Below are 18,530 nucleotides of genomic sequence, written 5' to 3' on the forward strand. Positions count from 1 at the left end.
ATGGGCTCCAGCCTTCCCCTGCCCAGCAGCCGCATCTCCTTCACCTGGTGCTGGAAGGCACTGAGCACAGGGACCTCTCTGTTTCCCTGTCTACATCTGGGGTACTTCACACTCAACAGAGACATGCCCCATCTGCAAACTTTCTCATCAGATCAAGCAGACAGAAGCTGGGACCAAGGAGACAGGGATCCAGGGACCTCAACCCAGAGGGGCTTAGCCAAGGTGTGGGCCCAGATGCCCGGCCAGACACCCTGGTATCAGCCCAGAAACCAGGACGGCAGATCTGTGGGGTCCCAGGCGTTTCCTTCCATCCCCGAGGGCCGTGCAAAAGTCTCTGGACACACGGGGACCTGCCTGCGCACAGCAGGTGTTTGCCGAGAAGACACAAGGGGCCCGGGAGCAGCCCCCACCTCATCAACCCTGAAGCGAATTCAAGTGGCCCCAGCTCTTCAGAGTAGGGGCATCCTGCAAGGGCCCCTTCCGTCCTCCTCAGTCACCATGCAGGCCCCCACTTCCTCTGCTCAACACCCTGCCGAGCCCACACAAGCTTGGGAAGTGAGGCAGTGATAAAGAACACGAGGCCAGGGCTAACTGCGTCCCAGTTTCTTTTTATTTATTTTTTTTGTTCTTTTTTTTCCTTTTTTTTTTTTTTTAAGTATGGAAGCTCAAGTATAAGATGTAGATTTTTTTAAGCTTTACAAAAAACAAAATAAAACAAAAAATCCTTTTGCATTCCATAAAAATTGACAGAAAAGCACCTGGCCAGAAGAGCAGGACGGTCCGCAGGTCCCCGCGCCCCGCGCCCCCACCGTGTGGTCTCCGCAGGACAGGGGCCAGGCTGGCGGGACGACGTTGAGGGCCACCTCTCCTTCCTCCCAGAGCTGTCCCCTGTCCCTCCCAACCCCAACCCCAAGCAACTCCCAAACACACGTGGAATCAGATTTCCAGTTTTTCTTCTATCTTTCACACACCACAGTTATTTCATAAAATTTTTTTGTTTTACATTTTTTACACCAATGTAACAAAAAGGTGGGAGGGAAGGAAGGCAGACAGACAGTGTATTTTATGCCTATAAACAAGGGGTGGTGGGGAGACAGGGGGCCGGGGCAAACAAAAAAACACGGTCTCTATGGAAATATCGAGAGTTTTGATAGCAAAATGTGGTGGGAAGTAGGCCTCAGAGACAAGAAGGGTGTTTATCGGGTTTATTCTCAGGGAGAGATGGCGCTGTGCGGTGGTGATGCAAGTTGTTACGTGGCCTGTCGGGAGGGAGGGGACGAGGGCAGGGAGCAGAAAACGAGTTTCTAAGAAAGGAATCTAACGAGCGCACGGCGTGTCCGGTTAGTGGGAGGCAGAGGCTTAACACTGCTGCTTTCTCTTCAAAGCCTCCACCAGGTCGTTCTTAAGAGCTTCTTGTTTTGATTTGTCTGCAAAAGTCTGCACAGACCTGCCAGGGAGGAGAAGAATTGTCATCAGCAGGTACAACAGAAGAGGGCGGCAGCGAGGGGCTGAGGGCCACCATGCAGCCCCCACCTGCTCCAGGAGCTCGGCCGACAGGACATGGAGGGGCCTGGAGCCCGAGGCCGGGCCCTCAGCACCTCACCGGGCACCACAGGGGAGGCCACCTCTGCACCAGGCTGGGGTGACCTGGCCACCAGAACCCTAGCCCACTCCTCTGGGCACAGGTCCTAACATCAGCCTGGACCAGAAGTGGCTTCCAAGCAGGACGCAGCAAAGACCTTCTGGGCTTCAGACCAGCGGTGGACTCAGGCCGGGGGCCGAGAGGTAAGGACTCTGGGCCACAAGGACCCCACCACAAACCTTCCCCTTGACCTCTCCCCTGCCCAGCAGGGGACTCGCTGCTCCCCCAAGTGCAGGCGGGTGCAATGCTGGTCCTCAGCCCCTTGGACATCTGAGCCCACTGTGTTCATGGCCTGAATGGCACCTGGATGGCAAGCACGTTCATGCTTCTGCTGTGAGGCACCATCTTGGCCAAGGAAATCCCTCAGCCGCAACTTCAAGAGGCAGCACAGGGCTGGGGTTAGGGCCCGGGGTCGCTGCCATCCAATCCTGGATCTGAGGGGAAATGTTCACTTACGTCGGGTTCGACAAAGTGCACAACTAAGCTTTGTAAAGGCTGTACAATTTACAAAGTGCTTCACACACACATTTAACTCTCACAAGCATCCTGGAGGGGTCTGAGCATCATTCCCAATCTACAGATGAGGAAACTGAGGCTCAGAGAGATGCCTCGGCAATTATCTGAATGATAACTTGGTTGAAGTACCCAATGTGTGGGTTAACCAAGAACATATTAACCTATTCATAAATTTTCCAAGAGTTTCAAAGCAGTGGAAAGAAAGATTGGGAGGCTGCCTCTCAGGAATGCAGTGGACAGTCTGCTCCTTCGAAATCACGCTTGATACGCACTGACCGAGAAAAAGAGCAGGAAGGAAGGACCAAAAAGCAGCCCCCTTTGCCGACTGTGAGTGAAGTACAATGAAGCAGGACCTGGGAGAAACGGAAGAATCCCAAGGGGAATTCTGGCTGCTGAGTCCTAGAAACATCATGGGAAGGACCCTGGAAACGGCAAAGAGGTGGCAGAGACAAGAAAGAGCCTGTGTGCAAGTGAAAAACTCCCAGGAGAAATGCAGACGTTTTTGGCTGAGACTGCTGAAATCCACATTTCTGAGGATCTGCCCTGCTCTGTGGAGGCCGAAGGAAGGGTCAGACCCCAGCCCCGGTGGCCCTCAGGCTCCAACCACCAGAAGACCACCACTGGAAAGCTCCCCATGGGAGGTTACCATGCCCAGCGGGAGGACGCAGTGGGCAGAGAGGCAGCCCACACAGCTCTGGCCCGTAGGGGTGTCGCTCTTCTGGGAAGGAGCACACCAGGCTAGCGGGGCCCCCTTTCTTCCCAAAGGAGAAATGTCCAGAGTTAGAACCAGGTAAGGGACGGACGTTAGGCTTGGAACAGCTGGAGGTATGAGGAGCAGGACACTTGTTGAGGGGACAGAGCTCGGGGAAGTCACTGCCAGGCAGCGGGAGGGAGGACCCGTTCTGGACAGCAGGTGCCGGGCTGCCCACTGCTGGGGGGGAGGGGCGGGGGCAGGGTCTCTGTCAGAAAGCCTCCAGTGGGTGGACATGGGACTGGCCCAGGCAAGGGATCCAAAAGATTCTAGACCCACCCTAAAAGCTGAGGGGCTGGGGAGAAAACTGCACCACGTGGAACACCTTACAGAAGGGGTTTCTCAGTGCTGTGATGGGAGTGTGACTGTCCCAGAACGAGGCCAGAGGCTGACAGATGCCTGGGGCCTGAGGTTGGCACATGCTGACCAGACTGTGCTGAAATCCCAGGACGCAGAAGAGCACCCCGCCTGGTTACATAAGTGCCCCTCTACCCACGGCCCCCAAAACTCCACGGAGCCTCTTCCAGGTCGGGGCCTCTGAGTCCAGCCCCTGGGGCCTGGGGAAAGCCCCCAACCCTGGGCTCCGCAGCATTGCCCGGCCCGGTTCCCAAACCCCTTCTGTAAAAACCAGTTTGCCTCCTCCGCTCCGGGATGCTGGCTGCTTTCACACATCTGCATTTGTCACAAGCTCAAGTCACGGTTCTCAGCCACTGTCAACAAGCAAGACTGCTCTCCTTTCCGGCAGCGTCAGGCATCTAAGAGGACAGCTGCAGCTCATTGGGGCGGAGGGTTATGCTGGTCCCAGCAGCTCCAGAGGCAACGGGTCTGCGGGGTCCTTGGCCCCTAACAGACCCTCTCCCACTGAGAAGGGGGCTTATTTGGCTTCTGGGGTCCTTGGTGGAAGAGCTGGCAAGGCCCCGTCTACAGCAGATTCAGAGGCTGCCCCAAAGCCGCGGGCGGAGCAGAAGGCAGGGCCATCAGAGCAGGCAGACGAGCGGCTTTGATGGGGAGGCAAAGGCATCCCCTGGACTGGGCTTCTTCAGGAGCAGAAGCCCAAACCGCCCACCTGCCTCACACCGCCCCAGCCCAGAGTGCAAAGCGCGCACACACACACACGCGTGATACGGGTCCATGTTACGTGGGGCGAATCTACACGTTAACGTGGCTGCTGGCAGCCGGGAGACACAGGGTTAGTGGGGTGTAAGTGGTCGGGCGGTGTCGGCGGGTTGGTGAGTCCTGTTTAGTGGGCGGGCGCGCACGCCTCGCAGGCAGGGTACCTGGAGCGGCTTAATTATCAGGCTGGATGTGGATCTGGCGCTGCGTCAGCACTTGGGAAAGCTCCCTCTGCAGCTGCTGAAACTTGGGGTTGTCGGGGATAACGTCAACAGATCTACAGAGAGTGTGCAGAGTGAGTGCAGCAGGAGGGGAGGACGCGGGCCCAGGAGCACAGGGTGGGGCAGCAGTTGGGAGGAAGTACAGGGGATACACAGGCAGAAGAGGGGCGTGTCACCAAGGCCACAGCCGCTTGGGGGTGGCAGTGTGGAGGTCGTGGCCCTGGAGCTCTCCTGAGCGGTGGTCACGGTTTTCAAGGGCTCAAACCACCCACCGCGGGCTCTGTGCAGCTCCCTCTAGTCTTAGAGCCTCAAGGACCGTGCAGGTGGGTGGGTGCGTCTGGCGTCGATGGTGCAGGGGTCCCAGGCTAAGAAGCTCCGGACAGAGATGACTTATGAGGCCCCAGGCTCAACAGGCAGAGGAGAGTAACGTTGCAGGGAGGGGAGGGGAGGGGCTCACACCCACCAGGGGCCAGACCAAGTGCCCCACAGGCAGGGTGGAAATCAGGAAGCTGATGAGGGACCCCACTCTTCCAATTGTATGAGTGGGAGGCTAAAAATCTGTCTCCTGACCAAATTCACAAGCCAGGGCAGCCCCTGGAGCTGCTTTCTGCCTCTCTTTTTGGCCCAAAAGGAGAGAGCTGCCCACAGAGTGGGGCTAGAGGGCTGGAAGCCAAGGGCAGAGCGTGAACCCCTGGACTCACGCAGGATGTGGGGCTGCAGACAGATTCCATCTCACCCACTCCCCTCAGGAGCCCCACTCCCTGACGGGCAGAGGGACATGGGGAGGAGCCACACAGCTCAGGGGGACAGAGCCTGCAGGAGATGCCAGCCTCCTGACTCCAGGCCTGGGGTTCACTCCACAGCAGCCTCTGACGTCCCTGGAGGGGCTCTGGCCACCGGCTCTGCCCACCACAACCCTGAGGACCCAGTGAGCCCCTGACACCCTCAGCCTTCACCTGGGCCAGAACTGAGGGCACAAGACAGGTGGGGAGGGGCAGCAGCGGCCAGCGCCTCTCCAGAAAACAGCGGCCTGGGGAACTCTCTCTGTGGGATACACCCTGCTGCCGCAAAACGCAGCCAACCAGGAGGCTGCTGGCATGCCTCCCCCAGGCACCTGGAGGGTCTGGTCTAGCGGCAACTTCGGGCCTCAGAGCCAAAAGGGCTGGGCAGATTCTGTAGGTGGGACTCAAAAGGCTGGGGGACTGAGAGGAGGCAACTGCTGGGATGAGGGCACCAATACTGTTGGGTGAACATGCCCCGGGAAATAAAAAAGGTGGTAGGAACCAGCCTCTATGCTGAGTGCAAACTGTGTGCGTAGGGCCTTACCTTTCAAAGTCTGCAGTAACGGCCCTATAGGGTGGGCACTTTAGCTCTGTTTTACAGACAAGGAAACTGAGACCCAAGGCCATAGCGCTATTAAGCAGTGACCCATTCCACATCTTTCTGGTTCCAAAACCTGTGCTTTGGGGTGCATTACCTCAGCCCATTGACGATGTCCTTTGTTTTTCCAAAGTAGATCTCATTCAGCGTACTTCTGATTTTATTTTCCATGTCCTGGGAAGGGAGGTCAGTCAGACTGCTGGCAACAGTTAGGAGTCCCGAGGCCCACACCCTCCCGCCTCCCTCCCCGCACCCTGCAGTGCCCGCTGTGACCACAGAGGGGGGGACACAAGCCTGCGCCAAAGCCGGCGAGGGGGCCTCTAACTTGAGCTCTGACACCTGTTCTCCAGCCCTGGGCACCGAGGAAGCCAACCCAGGTGCTGGTGGCCAACGCTGACCGTGGCTGGGAGCCGGGCTAACCCAAACCACCACCCCTCAGCCCCTCACTGACTGTGGACAATTCTGTGAAGCTGGAGGGCAGCCCCTCCTTCAGGTGGGGTGAGGGGAAGGCTACGGCAGAGCCTACTGGCATCCCCACATCTGCTTTTCAAGCTTTTTTGAGCTCAGGTCTCCACCTGCACCCAGCGGAATGGGGCTCAGGACTTTCCAAGAGGAGTCTTTTTTTTTTTTTTTTTTTTTTTTAGTTATTTTTTTGTTTGTTTTGGGGAGGAGGCTAATTAGGGGTATTGATTTATTTATTTAATAGAGGCACTGGGGATTGAACCCAGGACCTCATGCCTGCTAAGCATGCGCTCCACTGCTGTGCCAAACCCCTCCCGCTCCGGGAGCTGAGTCTTCTGAGAGCATGTGTTGGGGGGGCGGCAAAGGGGGTGCCTTTGGAGCTGAGCCCTGCTTGCACCCAGGTCAGAAGCCTCAGAAAACACGAGGCTGGGGTCAAAAATGAGAAACGTGCTGCTGGCTGCTGCAGGGTGGAAGAAAGCAGGGAAGCCAGCCAGCCCGCAAACAGGCTTCAGGGAGAAAGGTCCCACACTGTGGGAGTGACTCGGAGCCCAGAGAGCCCGGGAGGCCTGCTCACCTCTACCAGGCGCCCGATGTTGGCTATGTGCGGGGAGCAGTCGCTCACGGTTTCATCTTTCTCCATCTGCAAGAGACAGAAACGTTCCTCTGAGTCAGAGAGAGCCGGGCAATGGCACAGGCCTGTGACTCGTGCTGGCAGGCCTAGGGCCAGCAGTGGGGGCACGTGGCCTCTTTTCCAGTGGGGGAACCAAATGACTCGTGTTTTAGGTCACAAACAGTCCAGCCTGTGGCCACGTGGAATCCCCATTTCCAGGGGAGAGTCTCTTACCTCTGTCCTTGGTGGCGCACAACCCCCCTCCCCACCCCCACAAGCCCACAGCAGGGAGGGGACAGGTGACCACCCACCCTTGCCAGGCTTAGGCTGTCCCACCCCAGGTTTGGGGCTTGATGTCACAGGTGAGCCTCCAACGTGCCTCCAGTGCTCCTGTACCGGCAGCTACAGAGGCAGGGACCAACAACCCTGCTGTCAGACAGGAGGCTCAGAGAGATGGGGCGACCCACCCAAGGTCACGCAGGTAGCAATGGCAGAACCCGGGTCAAAGCCGTCCTTACTTCAGAGGCTGCATTCTTGCTACTGTGAGACTGCGAGGCTGGCTGAGTGACAGTGGGGAACTTGAACAACAGAATCTCAATCCAGGCCACTGGTTAGGACAGAGGAGGTGAGACCCAGCGATTCGAGTCTGAGGCAGAGTCAGTTCTGGCCCAGTGATCAGTACTCTGAGAACCGAAAGAGGAGGAGGCAGGGAGGGGAGACAGCGCTGACTCCAGACATGAGCAGCCAGTCATGATGTCGAGATCTCTCCCACTCCCCCCATGTTTATGGCTTACTTCCCTCACGAGTTTATAAACCCCTAACGGAGGAGCTACGTGAACAAATGCTGTAACTAAACTGAGTGGCGCCGTCGCTCCCACCACCAGTTATTGAAACAAAACACGGAAGCTGAAATAGGTAATCAAGGAACAGGATGAAAAGATCAGACCTGGATCAGGAAGGCGAGAGCTCAAAGTGAATTCAGACTAGTGAAGAAAGCAGAGCAAAGGTGGGAGGTTAACTGCCGTCAGAGCCGGAAGAACAGGGCAGGTGCGTGGTGGGCTCCGAGGATGCAGGCCTCTGCTGCTCCTCACCTATTTTCACTTCCCTGATCCATCAGCGAGAACAATCTTCCGGCCAGGAAAGGTAGATCAGACCCGGTTAATGGGGAGACAGAGGCACAAGCAGATGGCAGGACAGCACCAGGTCACTCAAGTGATTAAGCTTCCAGAGTCAGACAAACCCTATTGTGTGACACAGACAGCCTTGAAAAGTTACAGCGCACTTTGGAGGTGCTGGAACGCTGGAGGAGGGCAGAGGCTGACTCTACTTTCATAACAGAAGGAAGATCAGGGTTGGAAATTAAACACGTTTGACATTGATCCAGACAACAATTTTTGATGGGACTGTTAAGAAACCACCAGTTGGCACATTTTCAAATCAGATTATCTCCAAGAGCCAACATGGGCTCGCTACCAACACGTTCTGCTACGAGAATCTCTTATTTCCTTTTGTGATGGGGATGCTGGCCTGGGGGATCAGGGGGCCTCTCATAAGATCACATGACCAGCAGGTTCCCACCTAAGACCCCGTGGCCATGGCTGAGGATCGCAGCTGGACGATGCCCGCTCGTGTTCCCAGGGTGGCCTCCAGGGCGTCCTGCAGGATTCTCTACCTGGCCCTGGGCCCACCTGCCCTGGACACAGCTGAGAGGGTTCACAGGACCCTATCAACAGCATCAAGGGTTGAGACAGTCAGGAGGGTCACTGCGGGACCCGGAGACACGAGTCAGCTAAGGGCACAGTGCTTCCCAGGTGGCAGTCCCCCACTCCGTTTAGTCTTCATAACTACTTTAAATCTAAAGAAACTGAAGCTTAAAGATGTCAACCGCTCTGCCCAGATGACAGCACCATCAGACTCTGATGCCTCTGTTCCTCCTGCCTCCACGTTCTGAGTGCGCTCACCTGGGCACACGCACACCGGGTACCTCGGCTCAAACGTTAACCTCTCTAGGGGGAAAATGGGGAACAAGTCCCAAGAAGAGGCTCGTGGTTTTAGACGATTTTAAGCTCGGTAAGAATGTGATGTGGCTGCTAGGGCAGTGTTCTCACAGCTTTAGGGACCACAATGAAGCTATTACTGGTGCCCAGATCAGGGGCACGTTCCCTCCCCCAGCACTTGACGAAGCTGCCGGGTGAGGCTTCGCTGTTCCGTCCCAGCCCAGCCACAGGACTGCAGGGCTGGGTTCAGTGTGGCTTCAGAGAGCCAGGGACAAGTTGGGGTTCTTCTGCTTAAACATCTGAACACCCTGGCCCCAAGAAATAGCAAAGAAGGCAGGTGTTTCAGGCTGGAAGGGAAAGACTCAGGAGATCCCGGCTGTGCTCTGTAGGACTGCTGTCTGGCAGGGGGAGCAGACCCACGTCACTGCTGAGGGGGACAGAGCTGTCTGTGACAGCCGTCTGTTCAGAGAGCAATGAGCCCCAGGGCCCTGGAGGTGTCTGAGGAGAAATGTGGTGGCCATTTGTCAAGAAGCCACAAGGGGGACCTGAAGTAGAGTGACAGCCTGGAACCTAAGGCCTCACGAGGCCCTTGCAAAGTCAAGGGACTATCTCTGAGAATGAAGACGCCTGGTTCTGGCAAGTCTGTTTTTCTGAGGACTGGCCAAAAGGAAGACAGGGAGAGAGATGCTAGCATTCAGCTGCTCTGCCCCTAACACCAGGCCCTGAGCCATCCCAGGTCCAGGGATCCTGGGGGTCTCAATCCTCAGAGATTCCAAGGGTCCCCACAAAACAGCAGAGGCGAGAGTGCAGCAAACTTCAAAGTGAAACCACTCCTCACCATTTCAGGTCTGACTGGTGCCCCAGCCTGGGCAGAGCCACGGTGTCTGTGGGACTGCCCTGGGCCCTGAGCAAATCCCTGCTGCCACGAGACCCAGGCGTGCTGAACCGGGGCTAGGGGCGCTCCCTGGGAGGGACAGTGCCTGACCTATCTACCCATTTTTCAAAGGCGTCTTTGGACTACGTATTCTTCCCCCAAACCACGGGGAAGAGGCTCCTGTGCCTGGCCTGAGGGTGTCTCAGAGCTGCTCTTCTGGGAGAGACCTGGGTGTCTAGCCCAAATGAACTGTATGTCCTCCCACAAATGGGTCTCTCCCCATCCCCAGCTCCATGCAGACCGCAGAGGCCTGGCAACCCCAGGGAAGTAATGAGGCTTTGAGCTCAATGAGGGCTCCATTTTTAAAAGAGCAGCAACCTCCCAAAGTGAGGCCAAGACTGATGGCAAAGGGCTCAGGGCCACCAGGGTAAGTCAAGTCACATCAGCAATCTGACCTCTGGGGTATCGTCTCCGCTTCAGAATCAAGAGCTGCCTTCCAACAAAGGGAAGAGCTGGATGTGCTGCGTGCTCAAAGGTAAAACAGTTCTGGGCAGCGGGGCTGGGGTGGGTGAGAAGGCCGAACCCCCGGGAGGACACAAGGGACTGCAGAGCTGGTGGCAGGGGTTCTGAGCCCAAGGCCAAGGCCAAGGCCCACCAGGGCCCAGGGGGTGGGGGGGAGGAGGAAAGGAAGGAAGAAGAGGTGCTGGGGTGGGGGCAGAGGCCTGGCACACCGACATGTTTCCGCGGCCCCCTTTCCTGCACCCCAGTCAACTCCCTCCACACCTGGTCAGGGGCAGCTTGCTGGCAATGCTGACCTGCCAAAAATAGAACTATTTTTGCAATGCAGATATTATTACATCCTTATAAAAGTGGCTGCCAGAGGAAAACATTTTTATGTGCTGTGGTCGCACAGATGTTCCACGAGGTGGTTCCAACCGAGTCTGAAGTCAGAGCCCAGCCCACGTGTCCCCATCAAGCACCTCTGCTCCTCTCTGTAGCCTGGAGATGCCAAGGACACAGGTAAGTGTTTAGAAAGCAGGCCTTTTCCCTCAAAAGGGAAGCAGAGTATCTTCCGGCCGTGCAGCATTTTCCAGTGAGCACAGCCTGGAGGGCGGGGCCCTGCAGGAAGCCAGCCCCTGCTCACGGCTCCTGCTCTGGAGCCCAGGGGTGAGACCCTGGGCTGCCTGGGCCCCCATTTCCTTGCCTGCACCTCGCACTCAATGAGCTAATACACTCACAATGCCCAGAACGGCGCCTGGCTGAACAGCAGCCCCATTCCCAGTACTCTTCCGGTCCTGGCTCTCGCGCAGAAGCCAGCAGCAGCCTCGTGGTCACTCTGGGTAAGAGCTGGGCTGTAGGCCAGGACTTGACATGCTGTCAAGCCAGAAGACAGTGGTCAGACAGCCTCTCAAGGAAGGTTCAGTTTGCCCAGCTTAGGAAAATTTTAATCGAGCCTAAAACTGTATAAATTCTAGAAGATGGAAAAGTCTCTGCCTGCATGATATGTGGTCGGAGCAGGGACAGCTATCATTTACTGAGCATACATCATGCGTCAAAATGGTTTTTTATTTCTACTCCACAACAATCCTTCCAAATAGGCATTATTAACTCTATGGTGAAAATGCTGAATTTCAGAGAACGGAAGTGGTCTGTCCAGGTCACAGTGCTGGAAAGAGACTAGGCTAGGATCTGAAACAAGGTCTGGACAATTCCAAAACCTGTTTTCTTCCATGAGACTTCTCCCCTTGCTCAACTTTATCCCCGTTCTTTACCGGAAAAATCAAGGACAAACCACAATCCAGGCTTGGAAATTCCGAGCAGTGTTCACCCCTGTCTCACCCGCCTCCCTCCCTCAGATCCCTGCTCCGTTCCTCTCCTGCCCAACCTTCCTAGTGGGGGATGGTCACAGGGAGGCAGTCTCGCCAGCTTTCCTTCTCAATCAGACACTGGGTCACTCCACATAAGGTCACCGGACTTGCAAACCAAACCATCCCTACAGAAGCCACGCTGCTGAAGCATCTCGACTTCTGAACCCAGGCAACCTCAGGGCACAGGGGAGCAGGCTGCGGCTGCGGCTGCGTCCCCCCGCCCCCAGCGAGAAAGCACTCCCCAAACCACACCGAGTCTGGCCCGGGCCCCTCTGTTCCCCACATCTGGAAGGAAGGCCCCAGGCCTCTTTCCCCTGCTAAATCATACCGCCTCGCCTAACTGCCAAGCGCGAGTCAGAGGACTTCCCTGCCAGGACCGCGAGCAGGTGCCCCTGCTGGAGTTCCACCACTTGAAGCTCCGAGCCGGCGCCCGCTGCTCAGCAGGGAGAGAGCTCGGCTTGCGGCTTGCGAGTGAGCGGCCTCAACTCCCCACTCCACAAAACATTCCACCTTCGTTTCTAAATATTTAGGGTCTGAAAAAAAATATCCAATGAACATCTGCAGGGCCCGGCCCCAGATCGGAAACCTTGGATCTCTTTCCAGAGATCTGCGGTCTTGCCTCTTTCCCACACCTCCAGCTGTCACACAGAAGTGACCTCTCAGTGCAACTTCCTTCTCAACATGTTGGTACTTGGCTTGCAACATTTTTCACTTGTTCCACAGCCTTCTCACCAGGGCCCAGGTGGCTATCTGCCAAAGGGTACCTTCCGCCCTCCTCCCCTCAAAAATGCTACGAGGGGCCAGGATGAGCGTCCTCTCACCTTTCCTCCCCCAGCCCCACAGCTGCGGGGATTTGCCAAATGCTTATCTGCTTCATTTTCCTAAAGGACATCTTTTGGTGGTGGCAGAGAACAAAAGACCAGAGTGAGGAGATGAGGTGAGGGCGCCTTGGTCTGAGTCCGCTGGGGTGTCTCCACAGCTGGGGTCCACAAAATGGCTCAAGTAAATTTACCAACAGTGTGAAGAAAGTCTGTGGGGGCAGCTCCCCACCCAGGCACTCGCATGCCCTGCAACTGTCTGCACCACGAAAGTAGGGGATGGGGCAGAGCCCGGGGAAGGGACCCCTGCAGGGAACTGCCCCCGAGCCCCAGCCCTTTTAAGACGGGCATGGGAAACACGTAACTGGGGTAACCCTGGGGGCCACGCCAGGGAAGGGCGACCCAGACTGGTGCTGCTGCATGGTGGCCTGTGTGAGCTGGACAGGCTCTGGAGGGCTGGGAGCCATCAGCCTGCTGCCTGGAACATCTGCAGGGTCGGCAGCTGGCCCTGTGGACCCAGTGAGATGGTTCCTTCCATCCCAGCATACGTGCAGTGGGAGTGCATGTGCGAGAGTGAGCATGGGACTGCAAGGGGGCCTGGGTCACTGCAAGTACTGCTTAATGGAGTGAGGAAGACACCTCTGACCCGCAGCCTCACATGCTGGTGGTCACCTCAAGCTGTGGCCACTCCACCCCAAGATATCTCCGACCTGTCCCTCCTCTACTCCTCTGGCCTCTGCCCTTCTTTGTTATTTCCTACCTTGAGGCTGGCACCAGCTCCAACACTGACACCTGGCCATAGGCTTGACCCTCCAGACCTCCCGGGGTTGCCTCATCCACCCCTGGTCACCCCTCTCCTGGATGACTCTAACAGCCTCCTGCCAACCTGTCCTCCAGGCCAGTCGGCAGAACCATCTTCTGAAGACTAGATCTGATCAGATCACGTGACTGCCCAAAAGTCTTAAAACCCTTCTCACTACCTCCGGTGGTAACACGTCTCATGTGGTTGACTTGTTTCCTGCAAGTGGGTACCAAAGGGTGGTACTGCTGAGCATGCGCCAGGAAGTCCCTCTCCACAGGATTCCACGGCTCTGGCCCGACTCGTCGTGCCTGTTTCTGGGGCCACTGGTCCACTGCAGCCACCCACACTGGCTGCTGGAGGAGGAGGGGCTGCCCAAGGAATGTCCCTGGGCACCTGTCCCTGTCTACACCCCGCTGACTGCTCAGTGCAATTCTGTGTAAATGTTTATGAGCATCTGCTGAACGCCAGGCACAGGCGACAGATTAAGACCAAAGACTGCAGTGTGGTAGAACGTAGCTTTCTTTTTCTCTAGGCAGACAAATGTGGGTTCAAATCCTGGCTCTGCCTGTTAGTTAGATAAGTCGCCATGGGCAAGCTACTGAACAGCTTACTGACCTGTTAAACGCGAGTGACAGCTCCATCTTGTTCACAACCCAATCAAAGGAGGCGGTCCTCACAACCACATGTGTTTGCTCTTTATCACTGATTTGCTCAACTTTCCTGGAACCCCTTCGCCTCCCATCCAAGACAACCACAGACATTTTCCCAAGGCTCATCTGGGACACAGAGCTCAACCCGCAACTCTCATTTCCCCTGTTTGCGCAGAAGCTACGCATCATTAACTTAGATTTGTCACCCTCATTGCTTCCCAGCCCCTCCTTTTACAGTTACTTACATTGGAAACCAGCCCCAGCTTTAATGTACCTCAGATGAGTTATGTGACCGGCCGTTAGGATGATGACAGAGCATGAATTTCCTCATTAAAGCCCAAGAGCACAGGCAATCCAAACAGGCCCAAGGCCCGGCCCGGTGCGCTGAGGACAGCCACTCATCAGGCCCGCGTTTGGCTTGGCAGCAGGCACCGCTCATGGCAAGCCGGAACCAGAGCCTGGCCGTGGGCTGACAGCTCTGATTTAAACTATTAGGAAGGCTGAGGATTAAATATTTGTCCAGGTCACTGTAAACCAGGAAGAATTATAAACAGTTCAGAGCGGTAAGTGATGGAGGAAACAGTCTCCGGATACAGATTTAGGATTTTCCACCATTCCTCAGGTGGCGGGCAGGGGGGAGGCTGTGGGAGAGCTGGCTGCCCCTCCCCAGTCAGCGGTTCCTGGAAGACAAGGGCCCATTTCCATGCAGAAGGACAGGCTCTGCCCAGTGAGCATCAGCCTTGGATCTGGGATGGCATAGGGACAGCCCTGTCCAGAGGCCAGAGAAGGAGTCCTGCGATCCCTTGCGGCCGCAGGCCCCTGCGACACGGCAGAGGTGGTGGAGGCCCCGACACACGGCCCAGGCACCTGCCTGGCACGACAACTGATCAAGCACATGAACATGCTTCTGTGACTGGGATACAAATGTACTTAAAAGAGTAACTAAATGTATCCTTTCTGCCTTATTTAAAAAAAACAACAACAATGTTTTTTAAAAGTATAATTATTATCTGACTGAAAAAAACATTTTATGTTAAAAGGAATCCTCATAAAGTCAGGCAGCCGGAGAAGGAGAAAGGAATGGCCAACTCTGCAGAAGGAGCCCCCCACCCCGAGGACGCTCTCAAGGACGCTGTGCTGCCGCCAACACCGCCTTCTCTGAGGCCAAGTGTTAACTTGTCTGGACTTCTTCCTGTTACACCAGGCCCGCCCCATCCTGGCACAGTTAAGGCCTTCCCTTGGGACTGGTCTGTGAAGAGTCCTAAACGTGGACCCTTAAACAAGGTCTTAAACCTGCTTAGATGTGTGAAGCGGAAGTCAGGACAAGCCTGCTCCAGGGGAGGCAGCACCTTCCAGCCCAAGCTCCCAGCTCACCTCTGCCACACCTGAAGGGACACCTGGGAGATGGGTGCTCAGGATACCTAAGCAGAAGACAGGCAAGAGGAAGGTACACAGTAGCTGTGACAGCTGATCTATAAGGTGCATCTGGTTACTCAGACAACCAAAGTATGTTTCTTATGTATTTCTGGTCTTCATCTGCGATTCCTGGCTCACGGCTCCCAAACCCTTGGAGTTTCCTGAGAGATAAGAGTAGCGGGAGCATCTCTTGTTACGTTCGGTCTCCTGAATCAGTCACGTCACAAAGGTGAAATGGTGGCTTGTCACTCGTAACAAGCCCCTTTCCACCACAACTGGGTTTATGTTAATGAGATGACTTTTGGAAAGCACCTAACAATGGGGCTGCTTGCCAGGGAACCAACCATGAAAAGAGGGATGGAACTTTTAGTTCCACCCCTGGTTTCCATGCAGGAGAGAAGGGCTAGAGGTGGAATCAATCACCAATGGCCAGTGAGTTAATCAGTCGTGCCTATGTAATGAAGTCTCCATAAAATCCCACAAAGGATGGGGTTCAGAGAGCTTCCAGGTCAGGGAAACAAAACGCTCCCAGGTGCCACCACGCCGGCCCTCAAGCTCCATGAGGACAGTCCCCCTTGTTGGAGACCTTGTCCTGTGTATGTCTTCAACTGGCTATTGATTCATACTCTTTAATATCTTATAATAAACCTGCAACTTAGTGAGTAAACAGGTTTCCTGAGTTCTGTGAGCAGCTCTAGCAAATTAATGGAACCCAGGGAGGGGGTTGTGGGAACCTCTGATTTGTAGCCAGTAGGTCAGAAGCCCGGGTGACAACCTGGATTTGCAGCATCTGAAGGTGTGTGTGAGGGGGGAGGGCAGGCAGTGTTGTGGGACTGAGCCCTTAACCTGTGGGATCTCCAGGCAGAGAGTGTCAGAACTGTAACTGAATTGTATGACACTCTGCTGTGTCTCCAGAACCACCTGTTGGTGGCAAGGTGGAACTGGGGGTAGAACCCGAAAGAATAGCGCTCATCAAATTTTAATGTGCATGTAAACTACCTGGAGAATTTTGTGAAATTTAGGTTCTGGTTTGGTAGCCCCGGGTAGGTAAGGCCCAAGATTCCTGCATTTCTGACAAGCTCCTTGGTGGCGCTACGCTGGTCCCTCACGGACTAGGCTGTGAGCAGGACGGTGCCCTCCAGCTGTACAGGAGGGTCTCAGAGCCCATCCGCCTGGCCGGGCTGCTCACAACTACAGAGATGAGAAACAGCAAAGCACTGCTCCTTACCACATAAAAGGAGCCTGAGGTACGGAGACGCACTGGGGCCTAAGGGTGAGAAAGAAACCACGGCCAGGTCTGCAGTCACCTGCTCCTACTTAACGGCAGGGAGCGGTTCAGTTCAAACGGCATCTGTCTGGAAACTTGAAGCCCTGGTTAGAGCTAAACAAGCCCACCGTAATCACGAGTACCCCAGAAAGATGGTTATCAGGCTGGCGCCTCCCTCTAAGGCAGTCTTTAGTAAAGCCAGGTTGGAGGGCTCTGAACTTGGCCTTGACCTAATATGAAGACATAGAGTCATCTTAGTCAATGTGCAAGGAACAAAGCCAGAAGGGACAACTAATACCTTGATGACCAAAACTGAGATTCAACTGTCACAAGCAGAATGGACAAAAACCAGGGTGTGAGGACACATGTAAAACCTCACTTTAAAAATGATCAACTCATAATGGAATACTACTCAGCCATAAAAAACGACTGAAATAATGCCATTTGCAACAACACGGATAGACCCAGAGATTATCATATTAAGTCAGACAGAGAAAAGACAAATATCATGTATCACTTATATGCGGAATCTAAAAAAACGACACAAATGAACTTATTTACAAAATAGAAAAAGACTCACAGATACAGAAAACAAACTTATGGTTCCCAAAGGGGAAGGCTGGGTAGGGACTGGGCAGCCAAGTAGTCGAATGCACGCTGGTGAGGCGCCAGCCGAGCAGCCTGGGGCCCCCTCTGGAGGACAGGTTCTCGGACGGATGCAATTTTTCATGGAGGCTGATGTGAAAGGAATGGGCTGTCTCCCAAGGCAGCGAGCTCCCTGGTCCTATCCTATTAGGGAGGCATAGGTGTCCTGTCAGGATGGGAAGTGACCTCTGAACTCTTCCAATGTAAAGACCCTTTGACTCAATCAGCCTTTGGACTGCTCTGACCACATGTACTCATTTTTTTCTTTATGAGGTGAAAAAATATTCTGAGTTTTGAGAAGTGCCCGGCTAGGGCGCAAACTGAAGGATGCTGGTGAGCATCATTTGGCTGCATCCTTGGGGTGCTGCTGCGTGGGGGCCGGAACTGAGCAGAGAGCAGGTGCATGTCGGTTACCAGTCACCACCGGGTACGTGTGTGGGGAGGCCGGTAAACTTGCTCAGGTGCTTGAAGTAGGCACTCCCTCTTCTGAATCCCTTCAGCTTTTATTCCAGCCTTTTCTCTCCTTTCTGGGACCCTGGCTACTACTTCCCAGCAGCCTGTTGCCAAGCATCTAGGCTGACCCTCTGGCTCTGTGGTCACTTCTCATACTGCCCACCTCCACCTACAAGATCATGTCCGTCAGTCCTCTCTGCAGAAAGCACCTCTCCACCAGTGTCCAGTGCCTGCCACTGGCCCACATCCACCCCGCCCTCTACTGTGAAAAGCTGCCTGGTTTTACTCTAGGAAATCAATACCCTTGTTCCAGCTACTCCACCTCGGCGGTCACATGACCCAGGTCTAGCCACTATTTCACCCTCCTAGCCTCAGGAGATGATCCTGTGACGGACAGGTAACCCGATCTGGCAGTGAGACGTTTCTGGGGTTAGGGCAGACCTGCTGAGAGAGAAGCTCTTCTCCCAGGAGCCCCCACAGGGAGATTCACAGTCCTGCTGGCATCACTGTGTCTCTGTCCCAGCCGTGCTGAATGAAAGTCTGAACATCACAATTCTGTGGGCTGACTCGTTTCCATTTTTGCTTAAGTCAGAGTTTTACCTGTCACTTGCAACCAAGAGCCCTAATACATGAACTAAGTCACAACTGAGAAATTCATTCATTCTAAAGTGTTACCAGCAGTATGTCCTCGCCACCACAGTAGCGTTTTAATGTAAATACCCTGACCTGAGATGAAACTTCCTGTGACTGAATCTGGGAATCACCGACAGGCCTGTGGGGAGACCATGTCAGGCCCAGCGGCTGTCCCAGGGCCTCTCTGTGGGGGCAGCTGCTCACTCATCCCAGCACACAGCCAGCTCTGAGGCCGGCTCCCGTGGGCCCCGACCACTCTACCTGTCTGGTAAGGCTGCCTCCGAGGTTCATTGTGCCAGAGCCAGACTTGTTGGTTTGCAGCCACAGCATCACCGTGGAGGTCAGCTTGTAATGGGCGGTGCGACCGCTGGATTTCTCCTGGAGGACGAGACAGAGATCAGAACCTGGGGCA

The 18,530-nt window shown here is 55.2% G+C and overlaps 1 protein-coding gene across 4 annotated transcripts in view; it reads right to left on the bottom strand.

Moving 5' to 3' along the window:
- Nucleotides 1-588: 588 nt before the first annotated feature.
- CAPZB (capping actin protein of muscle Z-line subunit beta) overlaps nt 589-18,530 on the bottom strand; it is a 130,859-nt gene continuing 112,917 nt past the window's right edge. The window contains exons 6-10 of one of the 4 annotated variants that reach the window (XM_014562229.2): nt 18,380-18,496; nt 6,660-6,725; nt 5,721-5,797; nt 4,187-4,299; nt 589-1,447 (exon numbers count right to left, since the gene is read on the bottom strand). In XM_014562229.2, coding sequence (XP_014417715.1) covers nt 4,197-4,299; nt 5,721-5,797; nt 6,660-6,725; nt 18,380-18,496 — 363 coding nt within the window. In that variant the 3' untranslated portion in view covers nt 589-1,447; nt 4,187-4,196. The remainder of the gene's footprint in view (nt 1,448-4,186; nt 4,300-5,720; nt 5,798-6,659; nt 6,726-18,379; nt 18,497-18,530) is intronic. The other 3 variants (XM_032495318.1, XM_032495319.1, XM_006188275.2) reach the window with 3 other exon arrangements.

Source organism: Camelus ferus, chromosome 13 (genome assembly GCF_009834535.1).
Source record: "Camelus ferus isolate YT-003-E chromosome 13, BCGSAC_Cfer_1.0, whole genome shotgun sequence".
Classification (NCBI taxonomy): Eukaryota; Metazoa; Chordata; class Mammalia; order Artiodactyla; family Camelidae; genus Camelus; species Camelus ferus.